Here is a 23,360-nt window from a genome sequence, read left to right on the forward strand (position 1 = left end):
GTGTGGCCTCACCAAGGCCCTGTACAACTGTAGCAACACCTCCCTGCCCCTATACTCAAATCCCCTCGCTATGAAGGCCAACATGCCATTTGCTTTCTTAACCGCCTGCTGTACCTGCATGCCAACCTTCAATGACTGATGTACCATGACACCCAGATCTCGTTGCACCTCCCCTTTTCCTAATCTGTCACCATTTAGATAATAATCTGTCTCTCTGTTTTTACAACCAAAGTGGATAACCTCACATTTATCCACATTATACTTCATCTGCCATGCATTTGCCCACTCACCTAACCTATCCAAGTCACTCTGCAGCCTCATAGCATCCTCCTCGCAGCTCACACTGCCACCCAACTTAGTGTCATCCGCAAATTTGGAGATACTACATTTAATCCCCTCGTCTAAATCATTAATGTACGATGTAAACAGCTGGGGCCCCAGCACAGAACCTCGCGGTAACCCACTAGTCACTGCCTGCCATTCTGAAAAGTACCCATTTACTGCTACTCTTTGCTTCCTGTCTGACAACCAGTTCTCAATCCACGTCAGCACACTACCCCCAATCCCATGTGCTTTAACTTTGCACATTAATCTCTTGTGTGGGACCTTGTCGAAAGCCTTCTGAAAGTCCAAATATACCACATCAACTGGTTCTCCTTTGTCCACTTTACTGGAAACATCCTCAAAAAATTCCAGAAGATTTGTCAAGCATGATTTCCCTTTCACAAATCCATGTTGACTTGGACCTATCATGTCACCTCTTTCCAAATGCCATCCTTAATTGATTCCATCATTTTACCCACTACTAAGGTCAGGCTGACCGGTCTATAATTCCCTGTGTTCTCTCTCCCTCCTTTTTTAAAAAGTGGGGTTACATTGGCTACCCTCCACTTGATAGGAACTGATCCAGAGTCAATGGAATGTTGGAAAATGACTGTCAATGCATCCGATATTTCCAAGGCCACCTCCTTAAGTACACTGGGATGCAGACCATCAGGCCCTGGGGATTTATCGGCCTTCAATCCCATCAATTTCCCCAACACAATTTCCCGACTAATAAGGATTTCCCTCAGTTCCTCCTCCTTACTAGACCCTCTGACCCCTTTTATATCCGGTAGTGAGGTTGGCGATGGAATCCAACAGGAAATTAGGGATGTGTGCAATAAAGGTGCAGCAGTTATCATGTGTGACTTTAGTCTACATATAGATTGGGCTAATCAAACTGGTAGCAATACGGTGGAGGAGGATTTGCTGGAGTGTATAAGGGATGGTTTTCTAGACCAATATGTCAAGGAACCAACTAGAGAGCTGGTCATCCTAGACTGGGTGTTGTGTAATGAGAGAGGATTAATTAGCAATCTTGTTGTGCGAGGCCCCTTGGGGAACAGTGACCATAATATGGTAGAATTCTTAAGAGGGAGAGTGACACAGTTAATTCAGAGACTATGGTCCTGAACTTAAAGAAAGGTAACTTCGATGGTATGAGACGTGAATTGGCTTGGATGGACTGGCGAATGAAACTTAAAGGGTTGATGGTGGATAGGCAATGGCAAACATTTAAAGATCACATGGATGAACTTCAACAATTGTAAATCCCTGTCTGGAGTAAAAATAAAATGGGGAAGGTGGCTCAATCATGGCTAACAAGGGAAATTAAGGATAGCGTTAAATCCAAGGAAGAGGCATATAAATTGGCCAGAAAAAGCAGAAAACCTGAGGACTGGGAGAAATTTAGAATTCAGCAGAGGAGGACAAAGGGTTTAATTAGGAGGGGGGAAATAGAGTATGAGAGTAAGCTTGCTGGGAACATAAAAACTGACTGCAAAAGCTTCTATAGATATGTGAAGAGAAAAAGATTAGTGAAGACAAATGTGGGTCCCTTGCAGTCAGAATCAGGTGAATTTATAATGGGGAACAAAGAAATGGCAGATCAATTAACCAAATACTTTGGTTCTGTCTTCACTAAGGAAGACACAAATAACCTTTCGGAAATACTAGGGGACCGAGGGTTTAGTGAGAAGGAACTGAAGGAAATCCTTATTAGTCAGAAAATTGTGTTAGGGAAATTGATGGGATTGAAGGCCGATAAATCCCCAGGGCCTAATAGTCTGCATCCCAGAGTAATTAAGGAAGTGGCCCTAGAAATAGTGGATGCATTGGTGGTCATTTTCCTACATTCTACAGACTCTGGATCATTTCCTATGGATTGGAGGGTAGCTAATGTAACACCACTTTTTAAAAAAGGAGGAAGAGAGAAAACAGGGAATTATAGCCGACATCGGTAGTGGGGAAAATGTTGAAATCAATTATAAAAGATGTAATAGCAGCGCATTTGGAAAGCAATGACAGGATCGGTCCAAGTCAGTATGGATTTATGAAAGGGAAGTCATGCTTGACAAATCTTCTAGAATTTTGGGAGGGTGTAACTAGTAGAGTGGACAAGGGAGAACCAGTGAAATGGTGTATTTGGACGTTGAAAAGGCTTTTGACAAGGTCCCACACAAAAGATTAGTGTGCAAAATTAAAGCACATGGTATTGGGGGTAATGTATTGATGTGGATAGAGAACTGGTTGGCAGACAGAAAGCAAAGAGTAGGAATAAACGGGTCCTTTTCAGAATGGCAGGCAGTGACTAGTGGGGTACCGCAAGGTTCAATGCTGGGACACAGTTATTTACAATATACATTAATGATTTAGACAAAGGAATTGAATGCAATATCTCCAAGTTTGCAGATGACACTAAGCTGGGTGGTGGTGTGAGCTGTGAGGAGGATGCTAAGAACCTGCAGGGTGACTTGGACAGGTTAGGTGAGTGGGCAAATGCATGGAAGATGCAGTATAATGTGGATAAATGTGAGCTTATCCACTTTGGTGGCAAAAACAGGAAGGCAGAATATTTTCTGAATGGTGACAGATTAGTAAAAGGGGAGGTGCAATGAGACCTGGGTGTCATGGTACATTGAAAGTTGGCATGCAGGTACAGCAGGCGGTGAAGGTGGCAAATGGCATGTTGGCCTTCATAGTGAGAGGATTTGAGTATAGGAGCAGGGTGGTCTCACTGCAGTTGTACAGGGCCTTAGTGAGGCCATACCTTGAATATTGTGTACAGTTTTGGTCTCCTAATCTGAGGAAGGACATTCCTGCTATTGAGGGAGTGCTGCGAATGTTCACCAGACTGATTCCCGGGATGGCAGGACTGACATATGAAGAAAGACTGGATCGACTAGGCTTATATTCACTGGAATTTAGAAGAATGAGAGGGGACCTCATAGAAACATATAAAATTCTGACGGGATTGGACAGGTTAGATGCAAGAAGAATGTTCCCAATGTTGGTGAAGTCCAGAAGCAGGGGTCACAGTCTAAGGATAAGGGGTAAGCCATTTAGGACTGAGATGAGGAGAAACTTCTTCACTCACTCAGAGAATTGTGAATCTGTAGAATTCTCTGCCACAGAAAGTTGTCGAGGCCAGTTCGTTAGATATCTTCAAAAGAGAGTGAGATGTGGCCCTTACGGCTAAAAGGATCAAGTGGTATGGACAGAAAGCAGGAATTGGGTCCTGAAGTTGCATGATCAGCCACGACCTTATCGAATAGTGGTGCAGGCTCGAAGGGATGAATGGCCTACTCCTACACCTATTTTCTATGTTTCTGTTTCTATGTAAACATGTCCCTTATGGCAGAAAGTGTATATTTTAAGATGTCTGCACAGGAGTCTGAGAGACACTTTAGGTACTGATGGCTATTTCCTCCAGCTCCAGAGAATATACATTATGGCCATAGGCCATTTCAAAAGCCAGGATATGCAGATATCCTTGCTGTTTCCCTTGTGCTCAACATACTTGCATAATGGAGTCGAAATTGGTATACAGTGCCCCCATTTTTCAGGTGTAAAACAGGTCCTATGCTGACAAATTTAACAGTGGGATGGGCCATGCCCAATCTCCATTCACAGGAATGATACCAGGGCGGAAAAGGTAAAATTATGAGGACAGGTTGCATAGACTTGGCTTGTATTCATTTGGGTAAGGGGTGATCTAACTGGGGTGTTTAAGATGATTAAAGGGGTTGATAAGGTAGAATCATAGAGGGGGAAATTGCAGGGCAATGGGAAGAGGGTGGGAGAATGGGACTAACTGGATAGCTCTATCAAAGAGCCGGCACAGGCACGATGGGCCGAATGGCCTCTTTCTGTGCTGTATCATTCTACGATACTACGAACCATTAGTGTGGCTGCTGCACAGGCAAATCTTATTTTGTCCTGGGAAGGGAGGAGTAGGGAACTATGCGTGGAACTGCACTTTCCATTGCTAATAGTAACAAATGGCTCTTGCAGGGGTGCCAATATATTAACGTGAATGTAACTTGGGTCGGTATTCACTTTTGGTTTAATAACATACCACACTAAATCTTCAATAATCTTTTTTCCCCCAAAACCATGGTAACTAACATTTGTTTCACGGAATGTGGAGAGGATAAACCATCCTGTCAAGAGAGCTAGAAACCCTTGTTAAATGGGTTGTGATACACATTGAATTGATACGCGAGGTTCGGATAAACAAAGGAGACATATTCCCTGACAGTAAGAAGTAAATATTTTCCCTCAAGCAACAGCTCAAAAACAGATCATCTGGTCATTTATCTCATTGCCGTTTGTGGGACATCACTGTGTGCAAAATGCTTACCTACAAAACAATAATGACTACTACATCATTGGCAGTGAAGCACTTTGTGACGTCCTGAAGACATGAAAGGCACTATATAAAATGTAAGTTCAGGTTGGGGGGCCATAGTGAAGGAACGTGTCACTAGCTTTTCTCATAAAACTCTTCAAATCTGTATCTGCCAATCTATGATTTCAAGCCACTAAGAATTCCTTTTTCTCTTTCTGTCTGCAATTGTGGTTTCCAGCTATTTCACTGAGTGTTCACTGAAAACACCAAACACCAAGTGAACACCAACATCGCAAGGGGCATGTTACACTAAGTGGATGTTCAGTAGGTGATGTAAACGATAATGGGATAAGGGGTGATGGGGAGCGGGCGGGGAAGTGGAGCTGATTCCATGATCAGATCAGCCATGATCTTATTGAATGGTGGAACAGGCTCGAGGGCTAACTCCTGTTCCTATTTCTTATGTTCTTATGTTCTTATGTAAAGGGACGTGTCTGGGTTCCCTGATAGCTCAGTGCATGTATCCAGTGAGTAGCAGAGTGATACAGAACGGACACGAACCCAGGTTCCATCTCTGTAAATTCCCTACGGTCCTCAGAGATCCTCGATTCTCTTCACCCCACCATTGGCGGCTGTGCCTTTAGCCGTCGAGACCCCGGAATTCCCTCCCTAAACCTCTCCCCCTTTCTCTTCCTTGAAATCGCTACTTAAAGCCTATCTCTCTGACCAAGCTTTTGGGTACCTGTCCTAATATCTCCTCCTTTGGCCCCGTGTCAATTTTGTTTATCTGATAACACTCCTGTGAAGCGCCTTAGGGCATTTTACTATGTTAAAGGCGCTATATAAATGCAAGTTGTTGTTGTAAACAGAAAGACTTGCATTTTTATAGTGCCGTATTAACCAAAGAACATCCCAAAGCTCTTTGCAACCAATAAAGTACTTTTTGAAGTGCATTCGCTCTTGTAATGTAGGAAAGGCAGCAGCTAATTTGCACACAGAAAGCTCCCACAAGCAATAAAGTGATAATGACCAGATAATCCGTTTTAGTGATGTTGGTTGAGGGATAAATATTGGCCAGAACACCGGGGAGAATGCGGTGTTCGTCGAAATAGTGCCATGGGAAGTTTTACATCCACCCAAGCGGGCAGACGGGGTCTCAGTTTAACGTCTCATCTGAAGGATGACACCTCCGATGGTGCAGTGCTCCCTCAGTACTGCACTGGAGTGTCGGCCTAGATTTTGTGCTCAAGTCTCTGGAGTGGGACTTAAACCACAATCTGCTGACCTCAGAGGCAAGAGTGCAACCCACTGAGCCACGTCCTACACCAGTTGTTCTGACTAACCAAACCAGGCATGTGGAGCATTGGGGATGATAAAATGGGCCACAGCATCACAAGTCTAGGGAGAGAGAACAAAATTGTCCAGCTTACTACTCCCCACTGCTATCCAGCGACCCCTGCTGGAAGTGTGTGTGGATAGCTGACGAGGAAAAGATCAGGGTTTTCAGTGGTGGCCAATAATTCTCCAGTTCCCAGCAGACACAATAAGACAATTGCAATTTGTTGTTGGTGGGGAAGGGTGAGAATGGGACAGGGAGATCAACTAAAGTTCCTTGCTTCTAATTGCTATCTCGTGATTCCTACTAGAAATGATGCATGAGTGGACATCAAGTATGGACAGGATCAGGCAGAGAGGTGGTGACCCTCCCACCACCGTGGAGCGAAAGGTTGCATGTGAATTGCTGGTTAGGCTCACAAATGAGATGCAGCCACATGTCCAAGGAAGGCACCAGGCACACCGAGGACTAAAACCTCAGAGAAGTCCACATCATCAAGGGGAGGAGAAGTGAAAGAAACTGCCACTTAGAAAATGTCACATTGTCCTGATCGCACAACACCTTGTTCATCAAGTGAATCCCATTTATATAGGATATACGGCCCAGATAAAGGCCATTCGGCTCAACCAGTCCATGTTGGCATTCATGCTCCACTCGAGCCTTCTCCAGTCTTTCCTCGTCTAAATCTATCAGCATAACCCTTTATTCCCTTCCCCCTTGTGCGCCCGTCTAGCCTCCCCTTAAATGCATCGATACTATTCACTTCAACCACTCCCTGTGACAGCGAGTTCCACATTCTCACCACTCTCTGGGTAAAGAAGTTTCTGCTGAATTCCCTATTTGATTTCTTGGTGACTATCTTATTTTTATGGTCTCTAGTTCGGTTCGTCCCCACAAGTGGAAACATTCTCTCTATATCTACTCTATCAAAATCTTTCATAATTCTAAAGGCCTCTATTAGGTCATCCCTCAGCCTTCTCTTGTCAACAGAAGAGACCCAGCCTGTTCATCCTTTCCTGATGGGTATAACCTTGCATTTCTGGTATCATCCTTGTAAATCTCTATTGCACCTTCTCCATTGTCTCTATATCCTTTTAGAATATGGCGATCAGTACTGTACACAGTACTCCAAGTGTGGTCTAACCAAGGATAGGATACAAGTTTAACATGACTTCTTTACTTTTCAATTCTATCCCTCTAGAAATAAACACCAGTGCTTTTTTTTTTAAATGGCCTTGCTAACCGGTGTTGATACTTTTAGTGATTTGTGTACTTTACTCCCAGATCCCTTTGCTCCTCTTTCTCATTTAGATTCTTATTTTCCCAGTAATATGTGCCCTCCCTAGTTTTCTTAACTTACTGTGTTGAAATCTGCGTTGAAATTCATTTGCCAATTGTATTCCCATTCTGCAAGTTTATTAATGTATTCTTGTAATTTGTTGCAGTCCTCCTCAGTATTGACTATCCCCCCCAAATTTGGTGTCATCTGCAAATTTAGAAATTATGTTTTTGATTACAAAGTCTAAATCGTTAATTTGAATTGTGAACAATTGTGACCTCATATACAAGCGGAGCAGACCAGTGCAATCTGAGAGTTGACACACTGTAAAATTAACATAACTATAGTACTGCAGGTGACACACAGTAAATCACCAAGGACAAAGGCCCTGGAAACTAGGCGTACATGCCCTAGCATGTCCAGCAGCCCACATTGTAAGTCTTAACTGATAAAACTATTGATTGTGCAAGATTACACAATGCTGCAATTCACTACTTTTAAAGGCTTGTAATCCTCAGGAGTTACAGAACCCATTCAAATACAATGTTTTTTTAACAACACATTTTAGTGTAGAGGAGGAGGCCGGAGCCATTGGAGGGAGCAGCGTGCGGTGGCATACCACTGCAGGGAGCAGCGCGTGCTGCTACAGGAGGGCGATGGCTATGAAGCCAGGTCGCTGATTGCAGTGCGGGCAGGCACAGCAGGAGGGGCGAAGGAGAGGCAAAAGTCCATGGAGGGAAGTGGCCGGGGCCCAAGAGAGGCAAGGACCCAGGGGTAGCACGGGCCCAGCCCAAGCGGCGATATGTGTGCGCACTAGGTCCGTGCAGCAGAGCTGGTCTCCAGTTAGTCTTGGGTAATCCTTGCCACTGGACCAAGACCTAGCTCTGTCAAGCCCGTGTGGTGGCTGGTGTGCAACGGCCACCACACGTTAAAAAAACCCAAGCACAGGCATCTTCCACCCTTCACGATGTAGTTCAGGATCTGGAATATTAGGTCCTTCATTGAAACATCTGTGAACTCATCCCTTTTTGGCATGGAAGCAAGTCATCCTTACTTCGAGGGACTACCTATGATGATGATGAGTGAGAGGGCAGTCTAACTATGATGTCCACAATAAAGATTTGCATTTTCATAGTGTTTTTTCTATCAGCAAATTAACAAAGCACTTCATATGCAATGAATTATTTAGAAGTGCATTGATATTATTGGGTAGGCAAATGCCTTTTGCACATAGTAAGATCCACAAAGAACAAGAAGATGAATTACGGTTTTTAGTGGTGTTGGTTTGGGTCAGAACACTGGGATCATCAACATCCACCTGAACCACCGTGACAGGCAGACAGGACGTTAGATTTGCATCTCATCTGAAAGATGTCATTGCAACAAAGGATGAGGAGAATTTTTTTTTTTTTTATAAACGCAGTGAGTTGTTACGGTCCAGTCCTGAAAGGGATGTAGATTCAATAGCAACCTTCAAAAGCGAACTGGATAAATAATTAAAAAGGGGAAAATTGACAGTGTTATGGGGGAAGGGCAGGGGAGTGGGACTAATTGGACAGCTCTTTCAAAGAGCCGGCACAGGCATGATGGGCCGAATGGATTCCTTCTGTGCTTTATCATCCTATGATTCTATAAACTGAAGGAAACCCAGCTTCAGATAGAGATGTTCTTTGGGAGCACTGCAGCACAGCACTTGTGGCTGTGTCCACAAGTTCATGTGGGAAGGGTGGAGATGGGAGAAATCAGGGGTTGGGTTGTCCGAGTCACAAGGGTGGGAGAGGAGAAACTGAAAGACTTGTTTCTGAAGGAGAGATGGTGAATAAAGAAGCTGAATTCTGTGCAGTCATCAGAACCAGCCAAGGTGGCATTTACAAATTTGCCTCCATAACAACCGTCACTACACTTCAAAGTCAATTTCCATGACATTTCTGAGCGATGTGATAAGATGCTTTGTAAATGCAAGTCTTTCTTGTCTAGTTATGATGTTAATAGTCATAGTTACACAGATCCTGTGTAAAACTTTTTTTTTGAAACAGCACTCAGGATGTAGATGTCACTGGCATGGCCTCCATTTATTGCCCATCCCTAGATTCCCCGAGAGGTTGCTGGTGGGCTGCCTTCTTGATCAACCCTAGTTGTTTGATGTACGGAGTGGCTTGCTAGGCCAGTCAGTCCACCACGTTGGTGTGGGACTGCAGTAGTTAAGAGTGGGACTGGAATCACATATAGGCTAGATGGCGTAAGATCAGCAGGTTTCCTTCCCTAGAGTTTAGAAGAATGAGGGGTGATCTCATTTGAAACATACAAAATTCTTACAGGGCTTGACAGGGTAGATGCAGGGAGGATGTTTCCTCTGGCTGGGGAGTCTAGAACCAGGGGTCACAGTCTCAGGATCAGGGGTTGGACATTTAAGACTGAGAACACGAGAAACTTCTTCACTCAAAGGGCGGTGAATCTTTGAAATTCTCTCCCCAAGAGGGCTGTGGAGGCTCAGTCGTATATTGAAGAATATATTCAAGACAGAGATCGATAGAATTTTGGATATTAAGGGGATCAAGAGATATGGGGATAGTGCAAGTAAGTGGATTTGAGGTAGGAGATCAGCCATGATCTTATTGAATGGCGGAGCAGGCTCGAGGGGCTGAATTACCTACTTCTGCTCCTACTTCTTATGTTCTAAAGGACATTCGTGAGCCAAATGGGTTTTTACAACAATCCATGGTCACTTTATTGAGGTGCATAAAATTATGAGGGGCCGAGATAGAATGGATAGGAAGGACCTATTTCCCTTAGCAGAGAGGTCAACAACCCGGGGGCATAGATTTAAAGTCATTGGTAGGAGGTTTAGAGGTTAAATTTCTTCAGCCAGAGGGTGGTGGGGGTCTGGAACTCACTGCCTGAAAAGGTGGTAGAGGCAGAAACCCTCACCACATTTTTAAAAAGTGCTTGGATGTGCACTTGAAGTGCCCTAACCTACAGGGCTACGGATCAAGAGCTGGAAAGTGGGTTTAGGCTGGATAGCTCATTGTCAGCCGACGCGGACACGATGGGCAGAAATAGCCTCCTTCAGTGCTGTAAATTTCGATGATTCTATGCCTCTATGATTTTACTGATACCAGCTTTTTATTTCCAGATTAATTGGTTTCAAACTGAATTGCCATGGTGGGATTTGGAACTCACGTTCTCGGGATTACTAGTCCAGAAACATAACCACTACACCACCGTACGTACCTATTATGTATACTGAAACACCAAGGTTAGTTTTTATGATGTTTTACTGTGTACACACAGCAACGAATGACTCACCACTGCCAAACTCCTTCCGACACATTTTAGGAACGCAAATTTGTCATCCACAGTCCTGGCTCCGAGCAGATCATCAATCTGTTCCCTCAGTGCTTTCAAACTCAGCTCAGGCAAAACCCTGCAAGATGAAATATGTCACGTTTACTTTATAGGCTCCAGCTCCCGAAATACTGGTCAATAATTCTCAGTATGCGAGAAAATAAAGTGATAAAGTGCAAAATAATGAGTTATGTCCCCTCTTTGACTCTGCAACAGATTGCCATAGTATGTTACCTCTACATGACTGCAGATATTTAAGAAAGGAAGACTGGCATTTCACGACTACTGGATGTCCCAAAGCGCTTTACAGCCAATGAAATACTTTTGGAGTGTAGTCACTGTGGGAATGTAGGAAACCCAGCAGCCAACTTGTACATAGCATCATCATCATAGGCAGTCCCTCAGAATCAAGGAAGACTTACTTCCACTCCTGAAGTGAGTTCTTTGGTGGCTGAACAGTCCAATACGAGAGCCACAGTCTCTGTCACAGGTGGAATAGAAAGTCGTTGAGGGAAAGGGTGGGTGGGACTGGTTTGCCGCACGCTCCTTCCACTGCCTGCGCTTGACTTCTGCACACTCTCGGCGTTGAGACTCGAAGTGCTCAACGCCCTCCCAGATGCACTTTCTCCACTTAGGGCGATCTTTGGCCAGGGACATCCAGGTGTCAGTGATGATGTCGCACTTTATCAGGGAGGCTTTGAGGGTGTCCTTGTAACGTTTCCGCTGCCCACCTTCAGCTCGTTTGCCATGAAGGAGCTCCACATAGAGCACTTGATTTGGGAGTCTCGTGTCTGGCATGCAAACTATGTGGCCTGCCCAGCGAAGCTGATCGAGTGTGGTCAGCGCTTCAATGCTGGGGATGTTAGCCTGGGCGAGGACGCTGATGTTGGTGCGTCTGTCCTCCCAGGGGATTTGCAGGATCTTGCGGAGACATCGTTGGTGTACATTGTCCATGCCTCAGAGCCATACAGGAAGGCGGGTATTACTACAGCCCTGTAGACCATGAGCTTGGTGGTAGATTTGAGGGCCTGGTCTTCGAACACTCTTTTCTGACGGGTTTAGACAGGTTAGATGCAGGAAGAATGTTCCCAATGTTGGGGAAGTCCAGAACCAGGGGTCACAGTCTGAGGATAAGGGGTAAGCCATTTAGGACCGAGATGAGAAACTTCTTCACCCAGAGAGTGGTGAACCTGTGGAATTCTCTACCACAGAAAGTAGTTGAGGCCAATTCATTAAATATATTCAAAAGGGAGTTAGATGAAGTCCTTACTACTCGTGGGATCAAGGGGTATGGCGAGAAAGCAGGAAGGGGGTACTGAAGTTTCATGTTCAGCCATGAACTCATTGAATGGCGGTGCAGGCTAGAAGGGCTGAATGGCCTGCTCCTGCACCTATTTTCTATGTTTCTATGCTTCTATGTTTCCTCAGGCGGCCGAAGGCTGCCCTGGTGCACTGGAGGCGGTGTTGAATCTCCTCATCAATGTCTGCCTTTGTTGACGAGAGGCTCCCGAGATATGGGAAATGGTCCACGTTGTCGAGGGCCGCGCCGTGGATCTTGCACCCACAAACAGCAATGTCAGAATGACCAGATAATTTTTTTTTTAATTATGTTGATTTGGGACAAATATTGGCTCGGACACCGGGGATAACTCCCCTGGTCGTCTTTGAAATAGGATCTTTTACGTCCACCTGAGCAAGCAGACGGGGCCTCGGTTTAATGTCTCATCTGAAAGACGGCACCTCCGACAGTGCAGCACTCCCTCAGCACTGCACTGCAGTGTCAGCACAGATTTTTGTGCTCAAGTCTCTGGACTGGGACTTGAACCCACAACCTTCTGACTCAGAGAGGGTGCTACCAAATGAGCCACAGCTGATCTAAAACATTAAACAGTGTATTGCTATTAAATATTTAACTTGCTGATAATCAGCAAATCTACTTGAATACACAGTAGAGATCTATATACAGCAAGCTAGTGTGCAAATAATAACATATGTCATTTTGTGTCACTATGTAGGCAACCAGAGAAACTTTTTGTAACCTTGGTAGCTCAGGAACAATGCAGCTTATTGTCCAGGGGCACACTGCTGCGTTTTATATACAGCAGGTTTACAAACCAGGTTACCCAAGAAAACAGATAGCTGCCAATAAACAGCAAGCACACCCGTACCTTAAACGAAAGGGTTAGTTTGTCAAATCAAATGGATTGCAGAACTGATGAAGACCCTCTATCTAAAGCAATAACTGTTTATTGTTCAGACACTGACAGACCCACTGTGTATTTCCTGCATTTTATTTCGGATTTCCAGCATATTACAGCTATGCCTCAACCGGAGAAACCAACCTTCTAATATTCTCCTCTACTCCCCTTACACAACGCTGGGTCATCCTGCTGCTATGCTCCAGAGCACAGTGCCTTACCCAGTAGCCCCGCGTTACAAACTATCCCTCACCCAGTGACCCTGCGTTACAAACTATCCCTCACCCAGCGATCCCGCATTACAAACCATCCCTCACCCAGACACCCTGCACCACAAACCACCCCTCACCCAGTGACCCTACGTTACAAACCATCCCTCACCCAGTGACCCTGCAATACAACCCATCCCTCACCCAGCGACCCCGCGTTACAAACTATCCCTCACCCAGTGACCCTGCAATACAACCCATCCCTCATCCAGCGACCCCGCGTTACAAACTATCCCTCACCCAGTGACCCTGCGTTACAAACTATCCCTCACCCAGCGATCCCGCATTTACAAACCATCCTTCACCCAGACACCCTGCGCCACAAACCACCCCTCACCCAGTGACCCTGCGTTACAAACCATCCCTCACCCAGTGACCCTGCGTTACAAACCATCCCTCACCAAGTGACCCTGCAATACAACCTGTTCCTCAACCAGACACCGCATGTTACAAACCATTCCTCATCCAGCGACCCTGCGCTACAGTCCATCCCTCAGCCTGCGTTACAAACCATCCCTCACCCAGTAACCCTACGTTACAAACCATCCCTCGTTCAGACACCCTGCGTTACAAACCATCCCTCGCTCAGACATCCTGCGTTACAAACCATCCCTTACCCAGCGACCCTGCGTTACAATCCATCCCTTAGCCTACATTACAAACCATCTCTCATCCAGTAACCCTATGTTACAAACCATCCCTCACCCAGACATCCTGCATTACAAACCATCCCTCACCCTGCAATACAACCCGTCCCTCGTCCAGATACCGTGCACCACAAACCATCCCTCACCTAGCGACCCTGCGTTACAAACAATCCCTCACCCTCCCAACCCAGAAGACAACGCGTCCTTTTGAGTATCAGTAGCAGAAATTATGACAATCGATCATTTTTACAGCACTTGGAGTCCAATTATGGAATCCAATTTCTGAATCTGCCTTGAAACAGTTTACTTTCTAGAAGGATTTCATTCCAACTATGTGAAAATCCATTAGGAACTTAGGAATGCACAGGACTGTTTGCCTTGTGACACTTGGACAACTCACAATGGGCACTTGTCATTGGGAATACATTATCACATACCATGTTAACTAATAAAAATACTTGTTTCAACACGGACTGTTAAGCTATACTGATGGGTCTAAACATGATTTGAGCAGCATGTGATCTGTGCTTCAAGGACACAATGAGCAAATTAAAAAGGAGAAATGTTTCACAACTGTTACATTGATAAAAATAGTGAACATTATGTAAATATATAACTTTAAATAGCTGTAAATTAAAAAGTTAATTGAAGAATACTTTATATTAGGGTAGAATATTAAAATAATTGAATAATAGAACAGAAGGAGATTTTTATTTATTTTTTTTTAAACAGAGGGTTGTGAGACTGAATTGCACTACTGAGGTTAGCGATTGACGTAGTGAAGGTTGGCAGAGCAGGTGGAAGAAAAAGGGAAATATGGGAATGGGAAAAGATTGGACACATGGGATTAAGACTACTGCTCAGGTACAGGATGAACACCAACAATGATTGATTGGGCCGAATGGCGTGTTTCTGTGTTGTCATTTCGATGTAATTCTCTGCAGTGAAGGGGTGAAATTCTTAGTTGTACAGTATTATCTGCAAATAACAATCCACTAACTATGTTACATTCAGAGAAACTGGGGGATGAAATTGGACATGGGTGGGTGGGGACACACAACAGCTGGAAAAGTTTTTGCTGACCATTATCGGATAAGCCCGATAGTCACATCTATTGAAGTCAGGGGAGTTGAATATTGGGCAGAAGATACAACATCCCTGCCACTGACATACGAGCTCCTGTGATCTGAACAACTCAATTATATGCTGCATTTATAGGAACAAGTATCTGAGACAGATGAAGATGCAGAGTAGTGGGGAGAGAGCAAGGCAGTGGAATAAGTTCTGGATTGCTCTAGTAAATAGCTTCTTTGGGGTAAAAGTCCATGGGGGCAAACTTGCCGTGTTTTATAGCCCCATTAGTGCCTTCGGGGGGTGCTAACGGGGGAGGACGTTTTTGTCGGGGGGGGGGGGGTAGTGGGGGGGCAGCGCCATGCCCCACGGTTAGTGCCCCGGGTCGGCCCGTAAACAGCGATGATGTCATCGCCATGTGCGCTGACCCATTATCATCCCGCGGGGGAAATTGCCCCACGGGTGGTGAAGTTGGCGGACATCCGTTCCCGGGGTGCTGTTTAAAGGGGAGGCCTGCAGCGCCCAGGGCCGCCATCTTTGCTGGGCGACCGACTCTCGGGTCGGCCCTAGCGTGGACCGGACTGCCATTGTGCGGCCGGGCACTCCATTTTTGGGTGCTGGGCCGCTGGCCCGGTCTCACGCGTCGCTGGTGGCCACCAAAGGGCCATGCAGGGTGTGCACGCGGCCCTCCCCTTTAAGGGAAAAGGTGGGGCGTTGTAGCAGGTCAGCGCTACGCGGAGTAACCGTGTAGAATTGGACTCAGCGCCACGCTGCTGCCCCGGGAGCGCCCCGCACAGGAAGCGGGTTGCCGGAAAAAGCACTCCACTTCCTCGGTGGGGTGTAAGGCCCAATTCCACCTTGGGGTCCCGGCCCCTGAAGGTTACCACCCCCAATCAGGGCACGGGGAAATTTCGCCCCCTACGGTTCTATGGAATGTCGCAGGACTGGAAAAGAGCATTGTAGTGTCAACCTTGGCTCAGTGGTAGCATTCTCGCCTCAGTCAGAAGGTTCTGGGTTCCAGGATTTGAGCGTATAATTTAGATTATCACTTCAGTGCAGTACGGAGGGCGTGCTGCACTGTCTGAAGTGGAAAGTTTCAGGTAAGACGTTAGATTGACGATCCACCTTGGGAGATAAAAGGAACCCATCGCACTATTGAAGAAGAGCAGAAGATTTCTCCCTGTGTCCGAGCCAACATTTCTTAACCACCACCACAAAAAAAAAAAATGATTATTGAGTCATTTAACTCGCTGCCTTTTGTGGGGCCTTGTGTGCCAATTGACTGCCGTGTTTCCCTACATTATGTGCAAAACAAGTATCGAAGGACGAGACATGTCTTGGGGCAAGAACCTCCACTTTTGTGGTTATTTCCAGCGTGGGCGTTAAAAAAGGGTTTTCAGATCGCCGGCTTCTCACCCGTTCTCAAAGCACCTAGTTTCCACTTTTGAAAATGGCCGTTACCGCGAGCGATATAAAATGGGCGGCAGCATTAAATTTTTTTGACCTTCTGCCGTAAAGCGTGGCCATCCTTAGCAACGGCATGGCAACGCTCAATTCCCACAATTCTGGAGGTCAATGGTCATCATGACATGCGCAGAAAAGGAGACAGAGAGAGAGGGAGCTCAGAGGGACTGAAGGCGTGTCTGGGTGTGGTGTGGCTGCTTTGGGAGGAAGAAGGGAGACTTTCGAACTTCACAGCAAGTAGGCAAACAAAAAGTAGCTGTTACCAGCCACATATTTGCCTGACTTTGGCCTATAATGGAGGGAGAGGAGGAGGCATCACAGCACGCTGAGGAGACTGAAGCTGGAGAGAGCAGTGAGGTGGGAGAGGAGCACATTGGAGGGTGCATAAGAGCCAGGAGGTTCTCGGATGAGGCAAATGCCTCCCTCCTGCAGGAGGTCGAGGTACGCTGGGGTGATTTGACACAGGGAGGGCGTGGGAAGCCCACCTCAAAGGCCTACCAGAGGATATGGACCGAGATAGCAGAGGTGGTCTCGTCGGCGACCAACGAGGTGCGTGAGGGCAACCGATGCCGCAAACAATGGAACGACCTTGTGGGATCCGCAAGAATAAGTATTACATTGATTTACATGTACTTATGTATTTATATAATTTGATTTGTAACAGTCATGAGTGACTATCATCAGATGTGAGATCTTTCACTTTTACTGGGAATGTTTTACTCAAAGCCTGCGTTCACGGTGTACGTCTTTAGGTAAAGAATGATAATTATCATAATAATGATAATTACATCTGTTGGTTATGTGTTGTATCAGTGTCTGTGACAGTACCTAGCAATGATATCACGCAATGATCTCATGCCATGTCGTGCTGTCACCTTTTACAGAAGAAGCTCTCGACGATGAGGTCCGTGCAGAGGTAAACGGGTGAGGGGGCCACCAGTCCCCAGCGACATCACTGAGATGGAGGAGCATGTGCTCGCACTCATGGGGAAGCACCGCTGGACAGCCATGGTCACATCTGCAGACCCTGAAGCGATGACACGTGAATAAAGCTAACACCATTGCGTGATGTAAAGTCAATAAATGCCACACACACTCATATCCGAACAATCATATGTGACAGATGATTTCTAAAACTGTCATAGAAATAATGATGGCCTAATGAAAATTATTGAAATGCAAATGTGTTGATGGTCATGAAATGTGATGACTGCAATGATTTTGAGAGCGGTGCTGCTTTTGTCGTGCATATGCTGTGTGTAGCGCTGGACTCACCTTGTCACCCTAGCACCCACTTCTCCTCTAATAACCTAATTTGTGTCTTGCAGCTCAGCCAGCAGCGTGTCCCAAGGCAAGACCACAGAGGCCAGAAGTTGGGAGCGCGGGGCAGGAGTCGGCAGACGATCGTACATCTGGTGCTGAGGAGCTCCGATTCTCGCCCGTCAATCTGCTGTCTCTGTTCTCCACGGATGAGAGCGCGGACTTCGAGGTACCTGCATTGCCACGCTCCAGAAGCCATTCCACCCCAAGGCCATCTAATGGTCCTCTGGTCATTCCCGCCTCCACTCTGGAGGTACCGGCCCCAAGCATCTCGCCACAGGTCACCCCATTTGTCTCCAGGACGGCGCCGACCCCGTGGATTTCCCGTGGATGCGGCAGGTATGTTCCACGAGCATCACATGACAGCGGAGAGATGGTACAGATGTTCAGGACCGTAGACATTGGTGACCAGCTCATCGAAGCATTGGGGGGCATATCCCGACAGCTGGCCACCATCTCCGGCACCATGACCGAGTACATTCCGCAGATGGCGGAGTCCCTGGAGGCGATAGCCAGGAACACTGCTGGCACAGGCCTCCCAGTGGTCCCCGAGTGCGGCACTCCACCCCTAGGTTCAGCACCACCACTGCAAGTGACAGATGAGAGCAAGGACCAAGATCCTGCTTCTGTATCACAGAATGTTGCCCCCTCGGCACCCCCCGCTCCCGTACCCGTCCATTCAACGCATCTGCCTTCATCCCCCGCAATGAGGTACTGCCTGAGGAGCTCCTCGGCCAGACAGCATGGAGCGAGGAGGGGAGGGGATAGAGGTGGGGAGAAGGAGAGGGAGAAGGAAAGTGAGGTGCATGTCTGCAGGGGATGGCTGTGTTATATCTCCATCTGGGTGTGTGCAATTTATGGGGGGAGGGGACCACACTCCTGCTTTGCCTTTGTATTCTGTGTTGCTGGACCTGTTGAACATGTAATATATGTCAATGGTGGAAAAAGTGGGGTGTGGGCGGTGGTTGGGTGTTATTGCTCGTAATGCTTAAATTCAGACCAATGTTGGCATAAAATTTTTGTTATTGCGCATTGTCTCAGATAGCTGCACCATTACACACTGGTGATTCCTTAACATGAAAGGGTTAAATACAACTTATCAATCAATGTAAACTTTAACTGGCACCAAGGCGATGGGCACCATTGATGTCTGACCTGCACACACACAGCAGTGTGTCAGCGATGTCACTTACATCAACGCTCTTTCAGGCAAATCGGCAGAGATCAGCTCCTCACGCAACAGTGCGATTTTAAAAATGTCAGCCACACCCCGGCGTTTGTTCAGAACACTTCCACTTTTTGTGGGTGGTGTTTTTGGCGAGCGCTACTGTGGGTGATATGTGAGCGAGGTGGTGAAATTGATGCTGGGCGGTAAAAGTGGAGGGCAGGGAAACCCAAGGCAAAAATCAAAAAAGGCCACATTACAGCAAAATTCTAAAGGGACAAAATGTATTAAAAAAACAAGCCTGAAGGCTCTGTGCCTCAATGCGAAGAGTATTCGTAATAACATGGATGAATTAAATGTGCAGGCTGCTATTAATGAATAAGATATAATTGGGATTACGGAGACATGGCTCCGGAGTGATCAAGGCTGGGAACTCAACATACAGGGGTATTCAATATTCAGGAAAGATAGACAGAAGGGAAAAGGAGGTGGGGTAGTGTTGCTGGTTAAAGAGGAAATTAATGCAATAGTAAGGAAGGACATTAACTTGGATGATGTGTAATCTGTATAGGTGGAGCTGCGGAATACCAAAGGGCAGAAAACGCTAGTGGGAGTTGTGTACAGACCACCAAACAGTAGTAGTGAGGTTGGGGACATCATCAAACAAGAAATTAGGGATGTGTGCAACAAAGGTACAGCAGTTATCATGGGCGACTTTAATCTACATACATGGGCTAACCAAACTGGTAGAAATACAGTGGAGGAGGATTTCCTGGAGTGTATTAGGGATGGTTTTCTAGATCAATATGTCGAGGGACCAACTAGAGGGCAGGCCATCCTAGACTGGGTGATGTGTAATGGGAAGGGACTAATTAGTAATCTTGTTGTGCGAGGCCCCTTGGGAAAGAATGACCATAATATGGTAGAATTCTTCATTAAGATGGAAAATGACACAATTAATTCAGAGACTAGGGTCCTGAACTTAAGGAAAGGTAACTACGATGGTATGAGACGTGAATTGCCTAGAATAGACTGGCGAATGATACTTAAAGGGTTGATGGTGGATGGGCAATGGCAAACATTTAAAGATCACATGGATGAACTTCAACAATTGTACATCCCTGTCTGGAGTAAAAATAAAACGGGGAAGGTGGCTCAACCGTGGCTAACAAGGGAAATTAAGGATAGTGTTAAATGCAAGGAAGAGGCATATAAATTGGCTAGAAAAAGCAGCAAACCTGAGGACTGGAAGAAATTTAGAGTTCAGCAGAGGAGGACAAAGAGTTTAATTAGGAGGGGGAAATAGAGTATGAGAGGAAGCTTGCTGGGAACATAAAAACTGATTGCAAAAGCTTCTATAGTTAAGAGAAGAGAAAATGATTACTGAAGACAAATGTAGGTCCCTTGCAGTCAGAATCAGGTGAATTTATAATGGGGAACAAAGAAATGGCAGACCAATTGAACAAATACTTTGGTTCTGTCTTCACGAAGGAAGGCACAAATAACCTTCCGGAAATACTAGGGGACCGAGGGTCTAGCGAGAAGGAGGAACTGAAGGAAATCCTTATTAGTCAGGAAATTGTGTTAGGGAAATTGATGGGATTGAAGGCCGCTAAATCCCCAGGGCCTGATAGGCTGCATCCCATGCGGCCGTAGAAATAGTGGATGCATTGGTGATCATTTTTCAATAGTCTATCGACTCTGGATCAGTTCTTATGGACTGGAGGGTAGCTAATGTAACACCACTTTTTTAAAAAAGGAGGGAGTGAAAATGGGAAATTATAGATCGGTTAGCCTGACATCAGTAGTGGGGAAAATGTTGGAATCAATTATTAAAGATGAATTAGCAGCGCATTTGGAAAGCAGTGACAGGATCGGTCCAAGTCAGCATGGATTTATGAAAGGGAAATCATGCTTGACAAATCTTCTAGAATTTTTTGAGGATATAACTAGTATTGTGGACAAGGGAGAACCAGTGGATGTGGTGTATTTGGACTTTCAAAAGGCTTTTGACAAGGTCCCACACAAGAGATTGTGTGCAAAATTAAAGTACATGGTATTGGGGGTAATGTATTGACGCGGATAGAGAACTGGTTGACAGACAGGAAGCAGAGAGTCGGGATAAACAGGTCCTTTTCAGAATGGCAGGCAGTGACTAGTGGGGTGCCGCAGGGCTCAGTGCTGGGACCCCATCTATTTACAATATACATCAATGATTTAGATGAAGGAATTGAGTGTAATATCTCTAAGTTTGCAGATGACACTAAGCTGGGAGGCAGTGTGAGCAGTGAGGAGGACGCTAAGAGGCTGCAGGGTGACTTGGACAGGTTGGGTGAGTGGGCAAATGCATAGCAGATGCAGTATAATGTGGATAAATGTGAGGTTTTCCACTTGGTGGCAGAAACATGAAGGCAGAATATTATCTGAATGGAGGCAGATTAGGAAAAGGGGAGGTGCAACGAGACCTGGGTGTCATGGTACATCAGTCATTGAAAGCTGGCATGCAGGTACAGCAGGCGCTGAAGAAGGCAAATGGTATGTTGGCCTTCATAGCTAAGGGATTTGAGTATAGGAGCAGGGAAGTCTTACTGTAGTTGTACAGGGCCTTGGTGAGGCCTCACCTGGAATATTGTGATCAGTTTTGGTCTCCTAATCTGAGGAAGGACGTTCTTGCTATTTGAGGGAGTGCAGCGAAGGTTCACCAAACTGATTCCCAGGCTGGCAGGACTGACATATGAGGAGAGACTGGATCGACTGGGGCTGTATTCACTGGAGTTTAGAAGAATGAGAGGGGATCTCATAGAAACATATCAAATTCTGACGGGACTGGACAGGTTAGATGCGGGAGGAATGTTCCCGATGTTGGGGAAGTCCCGAACCAGGGGACACAGTCTAAGGATAAGGGGTAAGCCATTTAGGACTGAGATGAGGAGAAACTTCTTCACTCAGGGTTGTTAACCTGTGGAATTCTCTACCGCAGACAGTTGTTGATGCCAGTTCGTTAGATATATTCAAGAGGAAGTTAGATATGGCCCTTATGGCTAAAGGGATCAAGGGGTATGGAGAGAAAGCAGGAAAGGGGTACTGAGGGAATGATCAGCCATGATCTTATTGAATGGTGGTGCTGGCTCGAAGGGCCGAATGGCCTACTCCTGCACCTATTTTCTATGTTTCTATGTTAGTTTCGGTAAATATGCTCTTCACAACAAATAAAAGTGGGCGGGCGGTATTATTGAATCTCGGCGTTAAATCAGTGCGGAAATTAACGCTGGGTGATATTTTGGGCGTTGATTTTGCCCATTCTGCTGATTCCGCCCCAAAAAAGTGGGCGGGTGGTAATATTTTTTCCCGGCGTTAAGCACATGGGGAAACTAATGCTCGGCGATAAGTTCCCTAAAAATGGGCGTCAGTTTCCATTTTGCGGCTGAATGGGCGATATCTAGGCGTAATTAGTCATTTCAGCGGTAAAATGGGTGTTAAGTGGGTATTAAGCATGCAAAGAAAGTGCAGGTTCTAGCCCTTGGGGTTTTAGTAGACCGGTCAGTATCAGCACAATATTCCAAGGCTGTTAACAAGCAGAGCATAAATCCAGGGAGGTAATTTCAAAACTGTATTTGGCTCTGGCGAGACAGGAGGGTAGAAATTCATCCCCGCCAGAAACCTGGCGCACCTAAGAGTTTTTACCATCACGTCAGATGAGGTGGACTCTTGATTCATTTTCAGCTCTTTGGCAAGTTTTTTTTTGGAGTGTACGGGAAGTCGATCGTGATGGGGGCGGAAGTGCGGCGGTAAGTACTCTAGAGGGGCGGAAGTGTGGGTGGGACGGAGTTTCCGACACAAAGTCAGGTCAGTGGCAGAGCGGTGCTGACAGTGCGTGTGTGTGTCATCACGTCCCTCCCCTCATTTAAAAGGGGAGAGAAGCAACGATTATTTAGGCTTGGCCACTAGGCCACCGGGGAGGGTTTCGGCCGGGCCGCGAACAGCCTGTTGGCGGCCCAGCTGCACCCGGGGTCATAACTGCCTGGCCGATCGGGAAGTCGGCAGGCAAAAAAAAAAAAATATGGCGGCCCCAGCAGTGCGCCCTCCCTTTGAAGGGCCGCGGCTCAACAGCCCGGAAAGCTGTCGGGGGGCACCGCGCGACGGATCGTGGATTGTTGCAGCTAAAATTCGCGGGGCGTGCCATGGAGGTGCGGGCGGTCGGCAGCAGCGGAGCTGAAGTGGGGGCCACTGGAAAAATCCCAGAGGTGAATTTCACTGGCGGCAGCCACTCGACTCTGCCGCCTGGCCGCCGCTTTCTGGTGGCAAGAGACCTTCTTGGGGAGCTGAATTTCGGCCAGTGATGTTCAGTTCAGCACTTAATATAACAGATCACTGTGGACAGCAATAAACTAAGTTAATAGAATGTTTAATTATATTGCTAGGTCAGTTGAGTAAAAGGCAGCCGATGCCATGTCAGAACTGTACAGTGCACTGGTCAGATCCCACATGGAGTGCGTGCTCAGCTTTCATCAACAACACACCACGACATGCATGCTAAGCAGCGGAAGCAGCATACTATGGACAGAGCTAAGCAATTCCGCAATCAACAGATCAG

At 46.3% G+C, this 23,360-nt stretch overlaps 1 protein-coding gene across 2 annotated transcripts in view; it reads right to left on the minus strand.

Moving 5' to 3' along the window:
• The window catches only part of spata1 (spermatogenesis associated 1), a 96,421-nt gene that overhangs the window by 34,210 nt on the left and 38,851 nt on the right, over nucleotides 1-23,360 (minus strand). For both annotated transcript variants that reach the window (XM_070886504.1, XM_070886503.1), the window contains exon 3: nucleotides 10,594-10,711. In XM_070886504.1, coding sequence (XP_070742605.1) covers nucleotides 10,594-10,711 — 118 coding nt within the window. The remainder of the gene's footprint in view (nucleotides 1-10,593; nucleotides 10,712-23,360) is intronic.

This window comes from Pristiophorus japonicus, chromosome 8 (assembly GCF_044704955.1).
Source record: "Pristiophorus japonicus isolate sPriJap1 chromosome 8, sPriJap1.hap1, whole genome shotgun sequence".
Classification (NCBI taxonomy): domain Eukaryota; kingdom Metazoa; phylum Chordata; class Chondrichthyes; family Pristiophoridae; genus Pristiophorus; species Pristiophorus japonicus.